The sequence below is a fragment of the Scophthalmus maximus genome, chromosome 11 (assembly GCF_022379125.1).
Source record: "Scophthalmus maximus strain ysfricsl-2021 chromosome 11, ASM2237912v1, whole genome shotgun sequence".
In the NCBI taxonomy this organism is placed as follows: Eukaryota; Metazoa; Chordata; class Actinopteri; order Pleuronectiformes; family Scophthalmidae; genus Scophthalmus; species Scophthalmus maximus.
Genome location: NC_061525.1, coordinates 9408522 through 9425741, shown reverse-complemented (window position 1 = coordinate 9425741; position 17220 = coordinate 9408522). Strand labels below are relative to the sequence as shown.

The 17220-nt window shown below is 46.2% G+C and overlaps 1 protein-coding gene across 17 annotated transcripts in view; it reads left to right on the top strand.

Annotated features, from left to right (window-relative positions):
• Nucleotides 1-17220, top strand: part of robo2 (roundabout, axon guidance receptor, homolog 2 (Drosophila)) — a 287075-nt gene that overhangs the window by 141962 nt on the left and 127893 nt on the right. For all 17 annotated transcript variants that reach the window (XM_035623147.2, XM_035623148.2, XM_035623157.2 and 14 more), the window contains one exon: nt 3714-4040. In XM_035623147.2, coding sequence (XP_035479040.2) covers nt 3714-4040 — 327 coding nt within the window. The remainder of the gene's footprint in view (nt 1-3713; nt 4041-17220) is intronic.

Below are 17220 nucleotides of genomic sequence, written 5' to 3'. Positions count from 1 at the left end.
GAGAATATATTTCAGAATGGACAACATAGACCTCATGCATAATTCATTCCTTCTGAAATGTCTTTGAGGTTTTTTTTTTTTTTTTTGGTATTCTCAAAGCTCACTGGGTTTCAGCACTTTCTGTCTGAAATGCCTCCACCATTTCACTCCCCACATTACAGTTTTACTGAGTCTTGGCCCGGACCTAAGTTTTTTTATGTTTGATGTTTTATGGAGCCTCGGTGACTGGAACTTTTTGCCTTGGTCTGAGGTTGCCGTTGGTTACCTATGATCAGCGCGGATGTCTGTTGGCCCGAATAACGAATATCTCTTTGGGGAGCCCTTCCTTTTATGCTCAGGCTGAGACTGGTGTGGGTATTGATTCGGTTGGTGGGCTAGAATTTCTCCTGGGAGCTAATAAAAATAATTACAAAAATATCATCAAAGGCCTGACCTGCTGTTGCACACATGAATAAATATGTGACAAAGATAATAGAATGTCTGTGTGTGGTCAGTGGAATATGAAGGGGAATGATATGTTATGATAGTCAAAGTGATGTTTTTTATTTGATTTGATTTTTGTATGTTAAACTTTTATGTCTTTAGTTGTATTTCATTGGTGAATGTGGAGTGATATGTTGGAACATGGAAAAGAAAACATAACAAGGGAGAAAGCATTATCACAACCTGCACATTTCTTGGATAGCAGCATTGGAAAATAGCATTGGGTTTCAGTGAAGCTGACATAAGTAGCCTGAAAGCACAGGCCGCGAAGATTCCGCCTCTGCCTCAGTAATCCCTTTCTGATTTCATTCTCCGTCTGTGCGCCTGTTTGTTTGTTCTCTGGGTCCTGCTCTCCTCCAGGACGGGATGACTTCACAGTGGTGGTGAAAAGTAATGGTGGTGTTATTGCAGACGGGGGAAAACACGGCATTTTGATTGGAACGTGCGCCCCGAGACCCAGTGAAGTGCACTCGCCTCAGCTCAGAGAGCACTTGATTGCACAGCACCAATGATCGCATTAAAAGGGCAACAGAAAGCCCATTTACCATAAAGAGAGTGAGGAAGGGGGCCCAGTAGGAAGCTGAAAATTGACTTTCACTCCTGTGAGAAGACTAGTTTGATGGCTGGGTTGTGGGGATGGATGAAGTTGTTATTTTATTTCATTGGATGTTGCTGGACATCACAAATGTAGGGGCAGCGCAAGTGAATGGGAGTCACAGTAAGAAACAAGAAAAGAGTCCCTCGCACAAAGGTAAAACTATTTTAGTGTTTGAAAGTGAAACAACAGGCACGGTTTACATGTGGAGGTCATGCAGTATCAAGATTGATGGGCCTCTTTTCAAACATATTCTATGACATATGGAGGTGCGTTTTAACTTTTTCTACCTCTACACCTGACTTCCTCCACTCAGGACGGACACTGACCAGTCACGTCTGGCCCTCTGTGCACCCGGATCAGCTTTTTTTCTGGCAGTGAAAGGACAATCGTGGAGGCATCTGCCGTGTTCATTTCAACGGGAAAGGGGAGAGCAGATGGAGACTCAAGGTTTAAGTGATTAGAAGGCACTAGATTGGAATACAAATTGGATTTAAAGAAATTAGACTGATATAAATCGGATGGAGTCGCCATAGTGTAGTGCTGTGCATGCGCATTGGCCACAGTGGACAGCCACCGCAGGGCCTGTGGATTGTAGGGGGAAGCAGATGCTCCAGTAAGATAAGAATAAATATGCATTTTACACTCTGTCTGAGGGAGATGGGGGTCTTCATGTCTGTCCTTTATCTTGCCCTCCATTTATCAATGTCACGGTGTTAATTACTGCTTCACTTATTAAGTCACTTACTGCCAGAATTCAAACTTGCCCTTCTGCCCCTGATCCGACAGAGAGACTGGCTGCTGGCTAGGTCACTGTTGCCTACTACCGGTGAAAAATATTGGGGTCGAAACGTGCCCGCAGCATATTGTAGGGTTTTGGTCCCACTACCAATAGTGCATCTTCAGTTTTCCACATAATGTCAATAAGATTAGATCACGCACTGCAGGAGCAGGCCATCACCGCCCCCCTCTACTACAGACCCCTGTCTGTAGCCCCACTTAGTGCGAAACACTAGGCCTGATGACTAATCAATGACAGAGAAATGGAGGGAATTAGCCTGAATTAGGAGGAAGAGAGAATAGACCACTGTTCTGGGGTCAATATGCCACTGTCTGATGTCTGATCCTTGTTAAGGCAAATGGTCAACTAGTGCACATTTGCACAGTGTAAATGCATGCGTTTGCATGAATGTGAGTGTGTGTGTATGTGAGCGTGTGCACACACGTTCACCACACACACACACAGTCTTTGAAGTGTACTTTGTGCTGATAAGGGGGATTGTACCCAGGCCTGTCCTTTTGCCTGCAGAGAGGACCGCGGTACAGCTTGTCCTGCTTTCCCCCTGGGAGATTCAAGTGTACGGGGTAGTGGAACATGTGCAAACCCAGCCAAAGAAAGAGGTGGAACCTCCACTGTTTTGCATGGTTGAAATGAGCACTTACACAAGCACAAAGGCCTGTTTGGTGCACGGCTCCTCTGTACAGCAGCCATCGTCCGATTACCTGACTGCGCCGTGCCGCCCAGGGCAAGGCCACAGTCATCAACTAGCTCAATCACTTGCACACCTGCAGCAACTCATTTCAAGACAAAGCACTCGACTTCATACAACAGTGGCTTGTTAGCAATGGAGTCAGGGTTATTGAAGGGTATTGAATGTGGTTCAATAGGAAAAAAAAGATAAAGATGAAGTTTCCCTCATCCCCCATTCCCTTTACTGTGTCTTTGAGTGTTTGATGCTGGATCAAACTCTTTGATTGTTGCATGGTTCCCATGGCCTCTGTGATGTAAATGTGTTGCTAACAGCGTCTTATCTCAGTGTTTAAGACCTAGTCACAGACACACAGAGCACTCCGACTTGGGGAGCATTATCTCAGCAGCCAGACCCCCAGAGCTCAACCACTGCAAGCCCTAGTAGAAGGGAGCGGACCGGGGTCTTCACCCACAAAGGGATTAGCATTTGACATTAGCCTGGACTTCATATTCACATCCGCTGTAAGTTGACTGTATGCCTCCTATTCAATGGTCACTCATGGGTCCAATTACCCACAAGCCCTTGCATATAGGGTTGAGAAGAGCAGATGGCTATTTTTCTGGCTGGCCTGAGATAGTGATTAAAGGGTTCAATATATGCTTTTTATATGCTTCAAACCCAAGACAAGCCGAGGCAATTATTAGTTAGAGCGATCCATCCATTTCCCATGTCAGTTGTCAGTTATAGTCGTCTGGTGATCTGTTTTGGTGCTCTATTCGCATTGCCTCATTATCAGTGGGATTGTTGCAGTGTGAAGGTGGTTCATTAACATGATGTTTCTTTCCTTCAGGGCACATTGTAAACTTTAAATACATAGTCAAACACAAGATATTGCTCAATACCTAGTAGCATTTGCAAATCAAATTGTGCACACACATGCAAAATCAACTTCCTAAGAGACAGCAGTTTTCCTGGGAGGCACGCAGATCATTGGATAGGAAAAGACTTTGAAGTGAAAAAGTTTAAGTTATGTAGTTGTTTTTGTAAAACTAATTTCAATATCACATATCAAGGGTCTTTTCAATCCTTACTAATGGTTCCAGACAGAAACCAGCTTTTTCTGTTCCACTATGCTTAATTGCTTCTCTTTTGTTCCCTTCCAGGATCCCGTCTGCGCCAGGAGGACTCCCCACCCCGGATTGTGGAGCACCCCTCTGACCTGATCGTATCCAAAGGGGAGCCCGCCACTCTCAACTGTAAGGCAGAGGGGCGGCCCACCCCAACAGTGGAGTGGTACAAGGATGGAGAGCGGGTGGAAACGGACAAAGACGACCAACGTTCCCACCGCATGCTGCTGCCCAGTGGCTCGCTTTTCTTCCTCCGTATCGTTCATGGAAGGCGGAGCAAACCGGACGAGGGAGCCTACGTCTGCGTGGCACGGAACTACCTGGGAGAAGCTGTCAGCCGTAATGCATCACTGGAAGTAGCATGTGAGTCAGGACTATGTCTCCTCTTTTTTCCATTTCTCCTCTTTGCTGTGCTGCAGAAATTATTTTTGCCCTCATAATTTATCAGTCATATGGCAGGGGGAAGAAAAGTCTCTATCTTGCTGCTTACAGAAAAAGAAAGGCTGGATTTACATCAAGCACAAGCTATATATTGTATATATATATATATATATATATATATATATTAGATTTGAGCATGTCCTGTTCAATTTATACATGATGGAAAATTGTGTTGTCTACAATGCAGTGAATGATAGCAATCACATCAACATTACGTTTGAAGCAACTGTAACAACACTATTTTTAGAGTTGATTTCATCCTGCCTTCTGTGTTCTCAAACAGAAAACGCAATCATAATTTCCTGTGAGCCTGAAAGGGACAGTTAACCTCCGATGCTGATGGAAAACATCACATGCAAAATGTGATGTATTCCTAACTCAGGGGAGTTTTATTGAATTTGTCTGCAGACCCTTGAGTTGGACATAAAGCTGCTGTCAGACTTCATGCGAGGGGTGTGATGGGAAGGCAGATGCTGGTCTCTCACAGGTGGGTGGGGGTAGAAACGACAGGCACAGATCAAAGTCCTGATGGATATTTGACACAGGCTGCCTGGACTGTGCTGGTGAACACTGACAGGCAGAACCTGAGCTGCGGCTCGAATTACCTTTGAAGATGAGCCTCCCCCAGCAGCATCATGCTGGGCTTCCTATGGAGCGGCTCCCAGGGGCCTCAAACTGCCCATGAGGTGGAGGGGAAAGTCTCCTTGTCCTTATGTTGTTTTTAAGTGCTAGTGATTTAGTTCTATAGCCCTGTGTCTCAAACAAGGGTGTCCACTATAAAGTATAGATTTTTGCAGATTTTTGGATGCTTCGCGGTCGGCGTGATAATGGGGAGGGGGCTGTGAGATCTCACATCATGTTGAGTGACGTTAACTTTAGTTTCTGTAGGGTTTGCTGTAATTGTCTTCAATCGACTAGCAACATGCTAAATTCTCAGTCTTTTTCATGAGCAAAAAACAAGCAAACATTTTTATTCAGTAAATATTTGACAGTGATAAGAACAAAAGAACCAGCAAGAATAGTATCTTCCACATGATAAACATGGCAGTATGGGTAGTTGGTTTGGGATTTGGGAGACGGGCTGTGTTCTGGAGGGAGGGGGAGGTGGAGAGGGTTGGTCCTCTGCCTTCCCAAGGGTCTGCCAGCCTCCCCCAGGTGCTAACTGCGTGACAGCAGCTTGATCTATCGATTGCTGTAAGAGGGTTCTCCTCTTTAAATGAAAATTCATGAAAAATTGATGAAGTTTCCAGATTATTTTATTTTTCCCTTTTCACACTCTTTCTTAACCTTTCTTTTCTGTACCCTCTCTCTCTTTCTCTCTCTTTCGTGTTATATGGGTTGAGCAGCATAGGGGGTTGAATGGAGGCATTGACGACTTGAATGGCTTAAAGGTGAGGGGTGAAAGGTCAGGAGGCAGGGGGAAACGAGGGGATTGAAAGGAGCTAGCAAGGTGAAGAAATGAGAACACGCATATGATGTATATTACCAGTGAATCTGGATTTGAGAGATAAAGAGCTTCAGGCTGAAGTCGCATGCCACACTCTGAGTAAACAAGGATACAAGACTGTATAGGTCATCAGTAGAGCTGTAATTTACTGACGAAAAAAGTACACCGCCATCGTGGGATACTTTCATGACTATAGCTTTAATTTAATGCCTTCTTGCAATTTTAATGACAAGTGATATTGAGTGGGGAGGTCCTGAAGCTGATCTCTGTCAGGAATCAGGATCCATTTCTGGACGAAATCCCTTGACGAAATCTGTACAGCTCTTGTGTAACTGGTTTTTGTTTTAACTGAAATTAGGAAATAAAAAGACAGGGTCATTTTGTAGGGCACTTTAAGCCTGGTTTGTTTTTGGCCCTGGGCTTTCTCATCTTTCTCTTCCAGCCAGGTCTTCAGGCGGGGGCTTGGGGAGCAGAATGAGGTGGGATGCCAAATCCCACTGCGTCGGCTTACCGCAGTGATTAGCTTTATCAGGCCTTGACATCCGTCTAGTGATTGTAATGCCAAAGCTAATCTTACAAAAAGAAGCCACATTTAAATCTATAACCATGTTGAACCGGGATTGTGTTTATGATATGTCTCTCCCCCACCCCCGGCTCCTATACCTCCCTCTCTCCCTCCCTCGCATTGAGCACACCTTTGCCCCCCTTCCGTTCACGAGTGGTTGAGCAGGACCCTGGCGAGATAATTGAATTGCAGCTCGGAAACAGATTGAACTCAGTGGCCACTGAGCAGAGTGGCGCTGCTGCATGCTGGACATCAAGCTGGGCAGCACTCACCTCTCTCTCTCTCTCTCTCTCTCTCTCTCTGTTAGAGGAGGAAAGGTGGAGTGGAGAGGAAGAGGGGGAAGAGGCCTCTGAGAGATGCCTCTGCATTATTAATGTGGGCCAGATTGGGAGGGACTTACACTGTAGTTCTCCAACCGTGTCTCCTTTAAGTGTTAGAGGTTGAACACGCATTATTCACCAATGGACGGAGAAGAGCATTAACCGCCTTATGCCGTCGAAGTCAATGGTGCACGTGCGGCGTGTGACAATAATTCCCAAACATCACTTCGCTGCATTCGATGCTGCCGTCCCCTGCCCTGTTCCTAAGAAGTGAAGGGCCTGGAGGGCATCTGAGCAGTCTGCTTTGTAACCGTGTTCCTCCGCCCAGCTCCATGGCATGGATACGCTGCATATAAGTGGGGATGTGCCCCCTTTTTTTCTATCTTTTCAGAATAAACTAGGTCAATGAGCAGGTTCATAAATCATTGTGAAAGCCTGTGTCAGAAACGCTAGCTGCAGCCACCGCCGCTGAATAAATTGCGAGCACTGCGGATATCTATGTATATGTACGTGTGACAAGGCACACCTGGGGCGATAGGCTCCCGAGGAAAATGTTAATTAGCCCCATCTCTTCAGGTGGATGGATAGCACACGTACGTGGTGCTCCAGATAAAAGCTTTCAGGGCCAACAGTTGCACTTTTAATTGAGTGTTGGATGTGACTCTGGCCCTCCGACACGTGTGTGGTCGTATGTGTGTCAGATGTATGTGATTAACTGCGGGGAGAGGCATGGCGGAGGAATGAAGACGCTGCACCTCGAGGTGAATATCCTTTACCTCCTCATTTGTAACCTCTAAGAATGCAGATGACAGAAACGAAACAGATGTCCTGGCCCGGTGCTGAATGCCATTTGGAATGGGATTGGATGACTTTTAAAAGGCTCCTTCGATAACGCACCCCTTCTGCAATTAAGTGAATCGTTAGGTAGCATTTGGTGCTCGTACAACAAGGTAATTAGCAGGAAAATGGAGCTGGGAGAGGTGCGAGTGGCGAAGAGAGGAGGGGAGGGTACCAAGCTGTTCCTGTTGTGTCCAGCATGAGGGGAGGCTAATAAAGGGACAGGCCAGGAGGAGCCGACCAGGTGGGGAGTCAGGCTGAGCTGCACTGCAGAGTCTTTCACAAGCTCATCTGGACTCATTATTGCATCTCGGAGATGAGAAAATGGAGTGACAAGTGCACGCGAGCAACAGACACTCACTCCCTCTCTCACACACACACACACACACGTACACAAACACCTGCCCTCACGCTTGCATAAACCCCAGTAGGCAGAGGTTTAATCTGCGGCGAAGTCCTTGAGAAATAATGAAGGGTAATGAAGGAAGCAGCAACAATGCAACCATTACGGCACATTAATGATGCATGCTACAGTCGGAGCTGAAACTCGCTCTCAAAAAAACATAGCACTGTCTAATTTGTATTAAATGTGTTTCACCCTCCCCATATCTGTGTGTCTATTTGTGTATAATGGTGAGATGAATAGAACAAAATTTAAAACAACTTCTTTCTTTCATTTTCTGCACCTATGAATGGTTGGAGCAATTTCTGAAATCCCCAAAAAAATCAACAATCTGGTGAAGACATGACAGAAAGTTTCTTCAGCATTCTTCTTAAAATTGAGCGGCTATCGGGGCAATACTGCCTTTTATGTAACAGATTCAGATATAAATACTTCTTGAAATTGTTTCAAGCTGCTGTACAATTGAGATTTCTTTGGGGAGGTCAGAGCAGAGCGGAGTAGTGATGTGACAGAGGAAGAACGAAAGGTGTAGATGCAGAAAAGGTGGGAATGTTGTGCTGCGATAAGAAAGATGGTGAGAGCAGGCGAGGGTGTGAGAAATATCTCGCTCTGATAAACTGTGAGAGTAAAAATCCCTGATTAAATGTGTCGGCTCTGTGTCTGTGCAGCTGGAGTTTGCTGACCTCTGTGAAGAGGTGTTGTTATCTATTGGGATTTACTCACACACACACACACACACACACACACAAACACACACACTTTCCTCCAGCTATACAGCAGCATGCAGATTGCTCTTATCTCCTTTATCAGCCACAGATGGCCGCAGCAAATGAGTGTTTCCCACCACAACCTGAATCCCATAACACGTGAAAGAGACTGACCAGCAGAAATGAAACAGAAATTTGAAGAATATATTCTCACCGGGAGATAAATCATAGTAATATGCTGCAGTGGCAACCAGCACTCTGACCTTTCACTGTCAGACACACACATACACACACACACACACACACACACACACACACACACACACACACACACACACTTCATGCACACGCACACTATGTCCTGAGACTGCACTTTTTACTATCCTCTGCGGAGCTCATGTCCCAGCTCTGACCTCCCCAACTCCACCCTGGGAAATAGAATTGTCTGCGTACCTTCGGAGGGGTGAAGTGCTGAAGATAGGAAACATAAAAGACCCACAGAACAGAACTGTGGTAGGATATGTGACTGAAGAATTATAGGAATTGGATTATTGCAGTTAGAGCTGGGGACAAAGATGTAAAGTATGGTGGGGAAGTACAGAGAGATGATAAAGACACAGAGAACTTAATGAGATCAGAGTTTGGGATGACCTTTGACCCCCCCCCCCCCCCCCCCCCCCCCCCCCCCTTTCTCACTCGTCACCCCTCTCCTTCCACCACCTTGGAGGACAACAAACTGGATTAAACAAGTGTGTGGCACTCCGTCACGGATGCCCCGGCCCATCAGCAGAGGAGTGAGCCGTCAAGGGGAGAATGCTGAGCCAGACGCTTCTCACGCCCATTAGTGCCCAGGAAAGATGAAGCACCCGTCGCACCGGGTTTTGTTGTGTTTCTTTTATACACCCTACTCCGGCTGCTTCACACTCTCCCTCTTCCTCTCTTTATAGTGACAGTCTTATTGATGGCCTCTCCAATCCGACAATGCAGGTCTAATGCTTTGTCTTTCCCGCCTGCCCGTGTTCTGCCTCTTCCCTCCTCGCTCTCCTCGTACCCCTCTTCCAACCTGCGTGTCTCATCGCCCGCGCCTCACACCGCGGTGGCTCCCTCTGCTGTGACTGAAAAAAATAAATCTCTGCGTTCACATTGGCTCCCGGAATTGTACAAGCCTGGCAGCCTTTTCTTGTTAAAAAGGTGAGCACCTCCAGACGAGCACCTTCTGGAAAATGAACGCACCCTTTCTCGACACTTCTTTTTTCTCTAATCAGACAGTTTGTAATGCCGACGGAGCCGTGAATTATTGAAATGTGTCTGCAGGCTGATTATTGATCAGGGTTAGAACACAGACAGGGTGAGAGGCTCCTGCTTTCATGGTTGGATTTCACTTTGATTTCTGTTTTAATATCGACTCAGGTTTTTAAATTTTCAGGCCCTTTTCAGTTTTTCAGAATGTAGATTCATTTTGATGAGCATTCGAATATCTTGTACTCTACTTTATCAGTCTATTAATCTGTTAGTCTGTCTGTCTCCTTCAACCTGTTAGTAGATAAACCCAACACATGCGTCATACACACATTGTTGCACAGGTGTGCAATTTAGCAGCATTGGGATGAATACGTCTGATGCCACTCTATTTGCTGACAGGTGGGCGAAGGGACAATTGAGTGATAAAAATATTAATCGAAAAATATGACCCTCAGTGAAATCCCTGTAGACCGGTGCGTTCGTTGGGGGGGGGGGCTTGCCTTTGAGTCCAGCCAGGATTGGATCCTCTGACCCCTGGAGAACCCTTTGCCCTTTTCTATCAACCCCAGATCTCTGTCAAAGCATTATTCCTTAACCCAGAGCCCCCCTCCGATGACTGTGTCCCTGTAGTGATGGACCTCCCCCACCCACCTTTCCCTCTCTCTCTCTCTCTCTCTCTCTCTCTCTCTCTCTCTCTCTCTCTCTCTCTCTGTCTCTCTGAAACTGCCAGAGATGGTAATCCATCATATGGAGCTGGGGAGGAGGTGACAGGGTGGAGGGCTGAAGTTCACGCGCTAGCTGATATGGGTTAGAATCGAATGTCGCTGGAATTGATTCACCCTCTGGAGTGTGGAATGGTGTGTTATTTCTGCACTGGTGTCCCTGGTTCAAATGCCCATTATTTCCTTGGTTACGTTCACACACACAACCGTAAACACACATTCATTCACACGCATACATGCCTTTGTCCAACGCCGCTGGGTGCGCAATGCTGCCGGGGATTGATCTTGTGAAAGGGTCAGGACTCAGCCAGACCCACGATGCAGCCTGTTAATTTTGGGTTACGATTGTCACACTGCAAACTGGCCCTCTGATGGATATGTCTTGTTTGAAGCCGTTGTGCACTCACACGAGTGCACAAATACACACACAAATGTTTGTGGCACATGACTTTTGTGGCGTTTTTCCTAGTTGTGAAAACACTAAGGGTGGTCCCTCATGAAAAAAGTATTCTGGGAACATAAGAGACATTTCAGCTTCATTAGGTGTGGAACTGAACTGTGTCAGGGTCAGGGAGGAGGGGAATAAGAGGGACACGAATTGTAAGCTGAGCCTTTTGTCTCCCTTGTGGTTTTGCCAAAATAGAAGAATGGAACAAAAATCTCTCTTCTCACATTGTTTGTGTTCATTTGCTAATTAATAATTATTCTTTTCTCCAGTCCCTCAAAACTATTACCAGGCTTCACTTGGCCATGGGCCATGGCAGAGTTATCGCAGGATGTGTTATGACTTGGCGATCTCTCGATGGCATAGACAGATATAGTGTTTGGTTTGGATTACGTCTGCTGCCAGGGACACCTATCAGCCACCAGAGCCACGAACAGCTGCGGACCAGAGTTGAAACCTGATCATCCAGTCTCTGCTGTCTCCTTCTCTTTCTCCCTCTCTCTATCTTCCTCTCCCCCCTTCCCACTCCCTCTCTCATTTCCTTTCCCGCTGTTTGAAAGTGATACTCAAAGCATTTTGGTCACTTTCAAAAAGTGAAGGGAGACAAGATCAAATGTTTAGGGGAGCGCGTTCTAAGACAGCTGTGGTTCCATTCCATTTTACTGTCCTGACCTTTACATGACTGCACCGCTGCATCCATCCGCCAAATCAGCAGAGGAAGATGGGTGGCTGCTGTGTCTAGTTGAAGGTGACCTTGCTTGTTGAAGAGTTAATGGCTTCCTGTTTCGATGTGTCCTAACTGCTGCCTCTACTTGTTAGACTGTTGTGGGATCGGTCCCATGCAGGCTCATTCGAGGTGGAGGAGGGGACACAGAGATTTCCTGTTGTTCGTGCTGCGGCCACCAGGGATTTCATAGAAGGAACCTGGCCACCTCGGTGATGTGAGATGCAATGTGGCCGTGCAGGTGCGGTGAGATGACATCACATAGTGAATGAGACTGGGGGCTGTGGTATGTGTGGCCACCTGCTTCTGCAGCTGGGAGGATGATTAGCAGCTAGCGCGGCTGTTTATTAACCAGCCAGAGGGACAGACAGACAGACAGACAGACAGACCGGGACACTGACAGATATTTCCCCATTGCCAGATACGAGCCTCCACATTGGTTGGCACCGTGGAGAACAGACAGACTCGCCCAGACCACTTAAGCACTAGCATGGCCAAAGGCCAACTGAATGGAAATCAGAACACCCCATTCAAATGCTAAGCAGAATCTTATCTCGGTGCCTCTCGCTGCTGGCCCTTGTGCTCTACACTGTCCAGGGCAAAGCTATTAACCAACATGCAGGTGCCTCCTGCGTTTGTCTGTGTTTGACTGTGTGTATGTTGAGTTGTTAGCGTTTTTTGTCCCTGCTGTGTTGAAGTACAGTATTTTGGAAAATATTGCTTCCATACAATTCCAAGAATCATACTGTATTGTTAGTTTGTTTCCACTGATTGCCGTTGATGTACTAGTTGAAACTCAATGATGCCACACAGCTCACCGCCCGGCGAGACAGAAATGAAGGCAGTGAATCATCTTAAGCTCGCCTGTAATTGCAGGGATTTGTCTTGGATCCTTCGAGATCTTCCTATTCCACAGGAAATGAAACCTAATGACACTGAGCGATTACCAAGGGGTGTGTGGCTAACTGATGGGCGCGCTCATTTGACTCCACCGATCTTTAAAAGCCATTAACGCTCTCCTGTTTCATGCGCAAATTAGGCCTCCGCACACAGAGGCACACGGGCACAACAGCACGTATATCGTACACAAGACCTGCACACACACACACACACACACACACACACACACACACACACACACACACACACACACACACAAACATACGTCTGTACCCACACAAATACCCAGGCACACGCACACGTTATCAGATTCCAAACCCCCCCTTTGTTATCCAACTGGCACAGTGAACATTTGCCCATTTGTGGCCTAAATGACACAGTAAGGCAAAAATGAACCCCAAGACGCCGTTGTAATGGAGCTGAAAGGAACATCTTAATTGGCCAACATGAGCCAGGCATTAACTGCGAAATTTACATGTTAGCCTCTTCCATGTCTTTCTTTTAAAGGTCCCTGTGGTATTCACGGGGAACAGACGCATGAATCACAACTCTGACACTTCATGAATATCGATTTGTCCGCTGTTGCTTCGCTGTTATGGAAAATTACTATTATTCAAAGCACACGGAGTGGGATACAACTGCAATTAATCTGTTGTTCGTTTATGTAACAAATGTTTCATTAGTTTAATTTCCTGTTTTTCTCACAAACAACATTGAAAATTAACTAGATTTTAGTAATATTGTGGACAAACGGTTACTGCAATTGTTTTCACGATCCGTGGATTACTGTCTAAAAATGCAGATGAGAGTTGTCCATATGATTTAGCAATTCACAGGTTTGATGGGCTGGTTGCACCTCTGCGTCCAGATAGGCCGACCTTTGGCCGGCTCTCGATGTGACCTCTGACTTACCATCGATTGACCATCATCTGACCCCATTGCTTAAAAAAGTGAGCTGCACACAGGTCCATTTCCGAGTCTGGAGAGCATCTCTGGCGTGCGCTGCTAATAACGTTATGCCAGTGTTATTGGGAGATGTATGAAAGGAGAAATAGCCAGGGAAGGCAGGGTTATTCCCATGTCAGAGGAAGAAAATCACAGGTAATTCAATAACAGGCTAAGGGATATGAGCATCTGCCAGCTTATTCATTCTTATAGTACTCAACTTCTGTTATTACTGCAGAAACCCTTAAAAAGCCAACTGCTTTATGACAAATTGTGCCCAGGTTGGTATTCTGACATCCACAAACCTTTCGCCTCCTTATTTCAGCACATAGTTTGTCCTTTTACACTACAAAAAACGTTTCTGCTTCGTAAGACATTTTGTGAAACTAAACCTTGCACAGCCCTTCTACATTTGCTGAGTGCGAGACCAGATTTTGTTATCTCTCCTCAGCATCTTGCCGCACTTCAACCCCCATCCCTCCTCTGTTTCTCCCCTATCCCCTTAACTGCTGTTCCCTAACTGGCTGTAGATGATAACAGTTGCAGCCCAGCAGCGAAAAAACGCCCATCCCCACCCCCCTTCTCGCTATGAAAAATCAAATAGCAACCAAGTGACTGACAGCTAATAAAATTAGCAGAATTTCTCATAAACCTCAATAAGTGACTTGACTCGATAACGGATGCTGATGAGGGCAGGAGACAGCAATGTAATTGGAAAGAAAAGGGGGGGGGGGGCATATCATTCATCTCAAAATCACTCAACGGTGCCAACTGAGGTGTTAATTGTCATAAATATTCGTGGACCTTCAATATTTGCCCCGCCCCCGGCCTCACCACGCAAGAGTGTCTCACATCTTCTGACTGCGTCCTAGTGCCAGGGACGATACTCTCCGTCCCTTCTCTCTCTTCTCTCACACACAGCGGAGGGATTGTTGGCCCAAGAACGTGGCATCATTAACTTTGTTGAGTGGCAGACGTTAGACGTGGAGAAGGCTGTCCTGTCCCACCCCCTGCTGGGTGTCCCTCGACCCCCATCACTCCTTCCTGTCATCCTCCATCTCTGGGTCTTCCTTGCTTCTTGATGCTTAGTCAAGGGTGAATAAGAGGATGCAAGAAAAGTTGCATATCTAATTTCAGTGTCATGGGTGTGCCATATATATATATATATATATATATATATGCATTAGGATTTGTTGGGATATGTTTGTCTACATGAATATGAATAATGTCTAATTGCATTGAATTGCTTTGACCCCGGAGTATGGAGGGTCCACTACCACGCCGAGGTTTTGTTGTTACCACTAGTGTGGCACGTGCTGCCGTGCTCCCTGTGGCGTGACGCTCTGTCTCATTAATCACTTGCCCTGCGCTGGAGCCCTGACAACCCACAACCTTGTGGCCCACCACCTCTCCCCATGTATACTGGGGAAGGCTCTGCAATGCTATCTGTGCTAAAGAAGGAGGCAGCACAGCAGTGACAGCAGCCGGTGGACATTTAACCCAGCCCCCATCTCCGTTTTCCGTTCAAATTCCTCACTTCATATACCCCTGTCCCAGCTTTTTGGCTTTCTCTCATCTCGGGTTCAAAGTTTTGAACCTCCAGGGCAAAGGTCAGCGGATTTGCCAAGTCATTACAGCAAACTCTCAACAGCATCATATGTCAAGGGAGTTGGCTGACCATGACGGAGGCAGCCACACAGCTCTGCTTGGCCGGCCACTTCTTCTGGAGAGCAGAGGCAGCGGGACAGAAAGAGAGCGAGCAGTGTTTTTGCTCACCAGACTCTCTCCATCTTCCTTGGCTTCAGTATGTGTCTGCCATGAGGGGGGTTGTGGTTGAGAGGTATTTAGACATTTTGGGAGGGGGGGGTAAAGGGCTTGTTGGGGTCCAAATCAGGCTTGTACTGTGGGGTGCTGAGGCTCAAAGCGGTGCTGTGGTCTAGTTGTGTCATCGGCGTGTAGCTGAGCTGTCACTTGTCTCTAATTGGCTTAGATCAGCCCACAAGAGGCTCAAAGCTCACTGACCCACCCTCTCTCTCCATCTCTGTCCCTGTTTCTATCTCTACCCCTCTCTCATTAGCTTTTTCCCCTCTGCCAGGCTAAAACAATGTTCTCCAAAGGGTTCTTTCCATTGGATGGTTGGATCCAAAGTCTGTCATTGCAGCAGGCCTGTCATTTTTCTCTGCCTGCGTCTACAATATGCACTGTTGGGCTAAATCCTTGAAAGGGCCAAGCTACTAGAATGATGAGGGAGAATGCAGAGGGCGGCTTGATCTAATCCTGATTGGAGACCTGATTGATCAGGCCCCCGGGGTCATCACAGGGTCAATGCGCGCGCTGTTGATAATATGGTTCATCTTTAGGGAATAAATCTATCGCAGCACTTTCACATGCCATTACACCACACATCAAACCAAACGACAATCCTCAGTTGTCTCCACCATTACAGTTGAAGATGCATCTCGTGCAACTCGTTTGTGAGCGCTGCAATCAGTCAGCCAGCCCGGATCCTGCCGGAGTGGGAGTTCCTCTTTGGACAGTGTGGGATTTACGGCGCGCTACAAGGGTTCAGGGAATGACCCTCCAGTGTGCATCTCTGATGATGTTCTAATTGGACAGGGTGACCTTTCTTCACTGTAATGTTGAAGTGTCCTTGGTCGTCGGGGGTGGGAACAGATTAAAAGCAGCAGGGGCTTGGCTGATTGATGTGTGCTGATGGTTGGTGTGGTTGTGGATGGACAGTGACAGGTAGAGGGACGGTAACATATGAGTCCACAGCTGTTGAAAGAGAAGGACTATACAGACTGATACATGGGTGGTTGCTACAGCCAGACAGACTGATTGCTACCTTCTGGTACATTATCCCTTGCAATGGCTACAAAGACTATACTATGCTGGGGGAGGTTGATTGTTTGGTTTGTGTATGCGTCAGGGGGTGTGCCATGGCACATCATTCTCCCTAATACCATACAAATGTGTCACTATTTCATTTAAAAGTACTTACACCATGAACCATGAACAACAAAGTGAAAGTAGTGTTGCTGCCAGCTCCTTGGTGAAAAAGTTAAATCACAAAAAGGGAGTGACTGTGGTTGTTTACGAGTGGGTGAAAACCTTAAACATCAGGGAAAAAGAAAACGGCAAAGAGATACATCACACAACCAAGTTCCATCAAATGACTAAATAGATTGTTAGACGATGTGAACCAGGATTCGTCTTATTGAACGTCAGCAAACATGCAATGATGAGGGGAAAAAAAAACCTTTACTCCTTTGATTTGGGAAAAATAATCCCCACTCATATTTATATATTTAATCATTATATTTATATTCCGTTATCCCGATCATACCCTGCAATGTATATGTTTTTTAAATATTTTTTCTTTGGTATAAATACACTGTAGATATAAATATTTGTGGTATAAATATGGCATGTGTATTTGGGTGTTTGTGTGAAACGGCTGTGGGCTTATCCCTGATTTTGGCTTCTATTTTGCTCTGCATTCATGTATATCACTGTCACTGTGCTCACAAAGCTCCCGGCATATATTTGTTTATTGTGTCAATATGAAATTCGCCGTGCTTTTCTCTGCAGCCGGAATGAGTTGAAGTGTGGTGAATGGGCTTGTTGTGGTGCATTGACTGCTGGATCCTATTTTGACAGTGTATGAAGCTGGAACTAATTCCTGCATATTTATTTGACTTGGTCTAAGCAAGGTAAGCACTAACCCTACTTAATATTCCAGAGCGTGCAGGGAGGAACACCCTCTCTGTGTTTCAACAGCGTCAAACAGCCTTTGGAAGATTGGGAGAGGAAAAATGCAGCAGCCTCAGAATGTCAAAGTAATT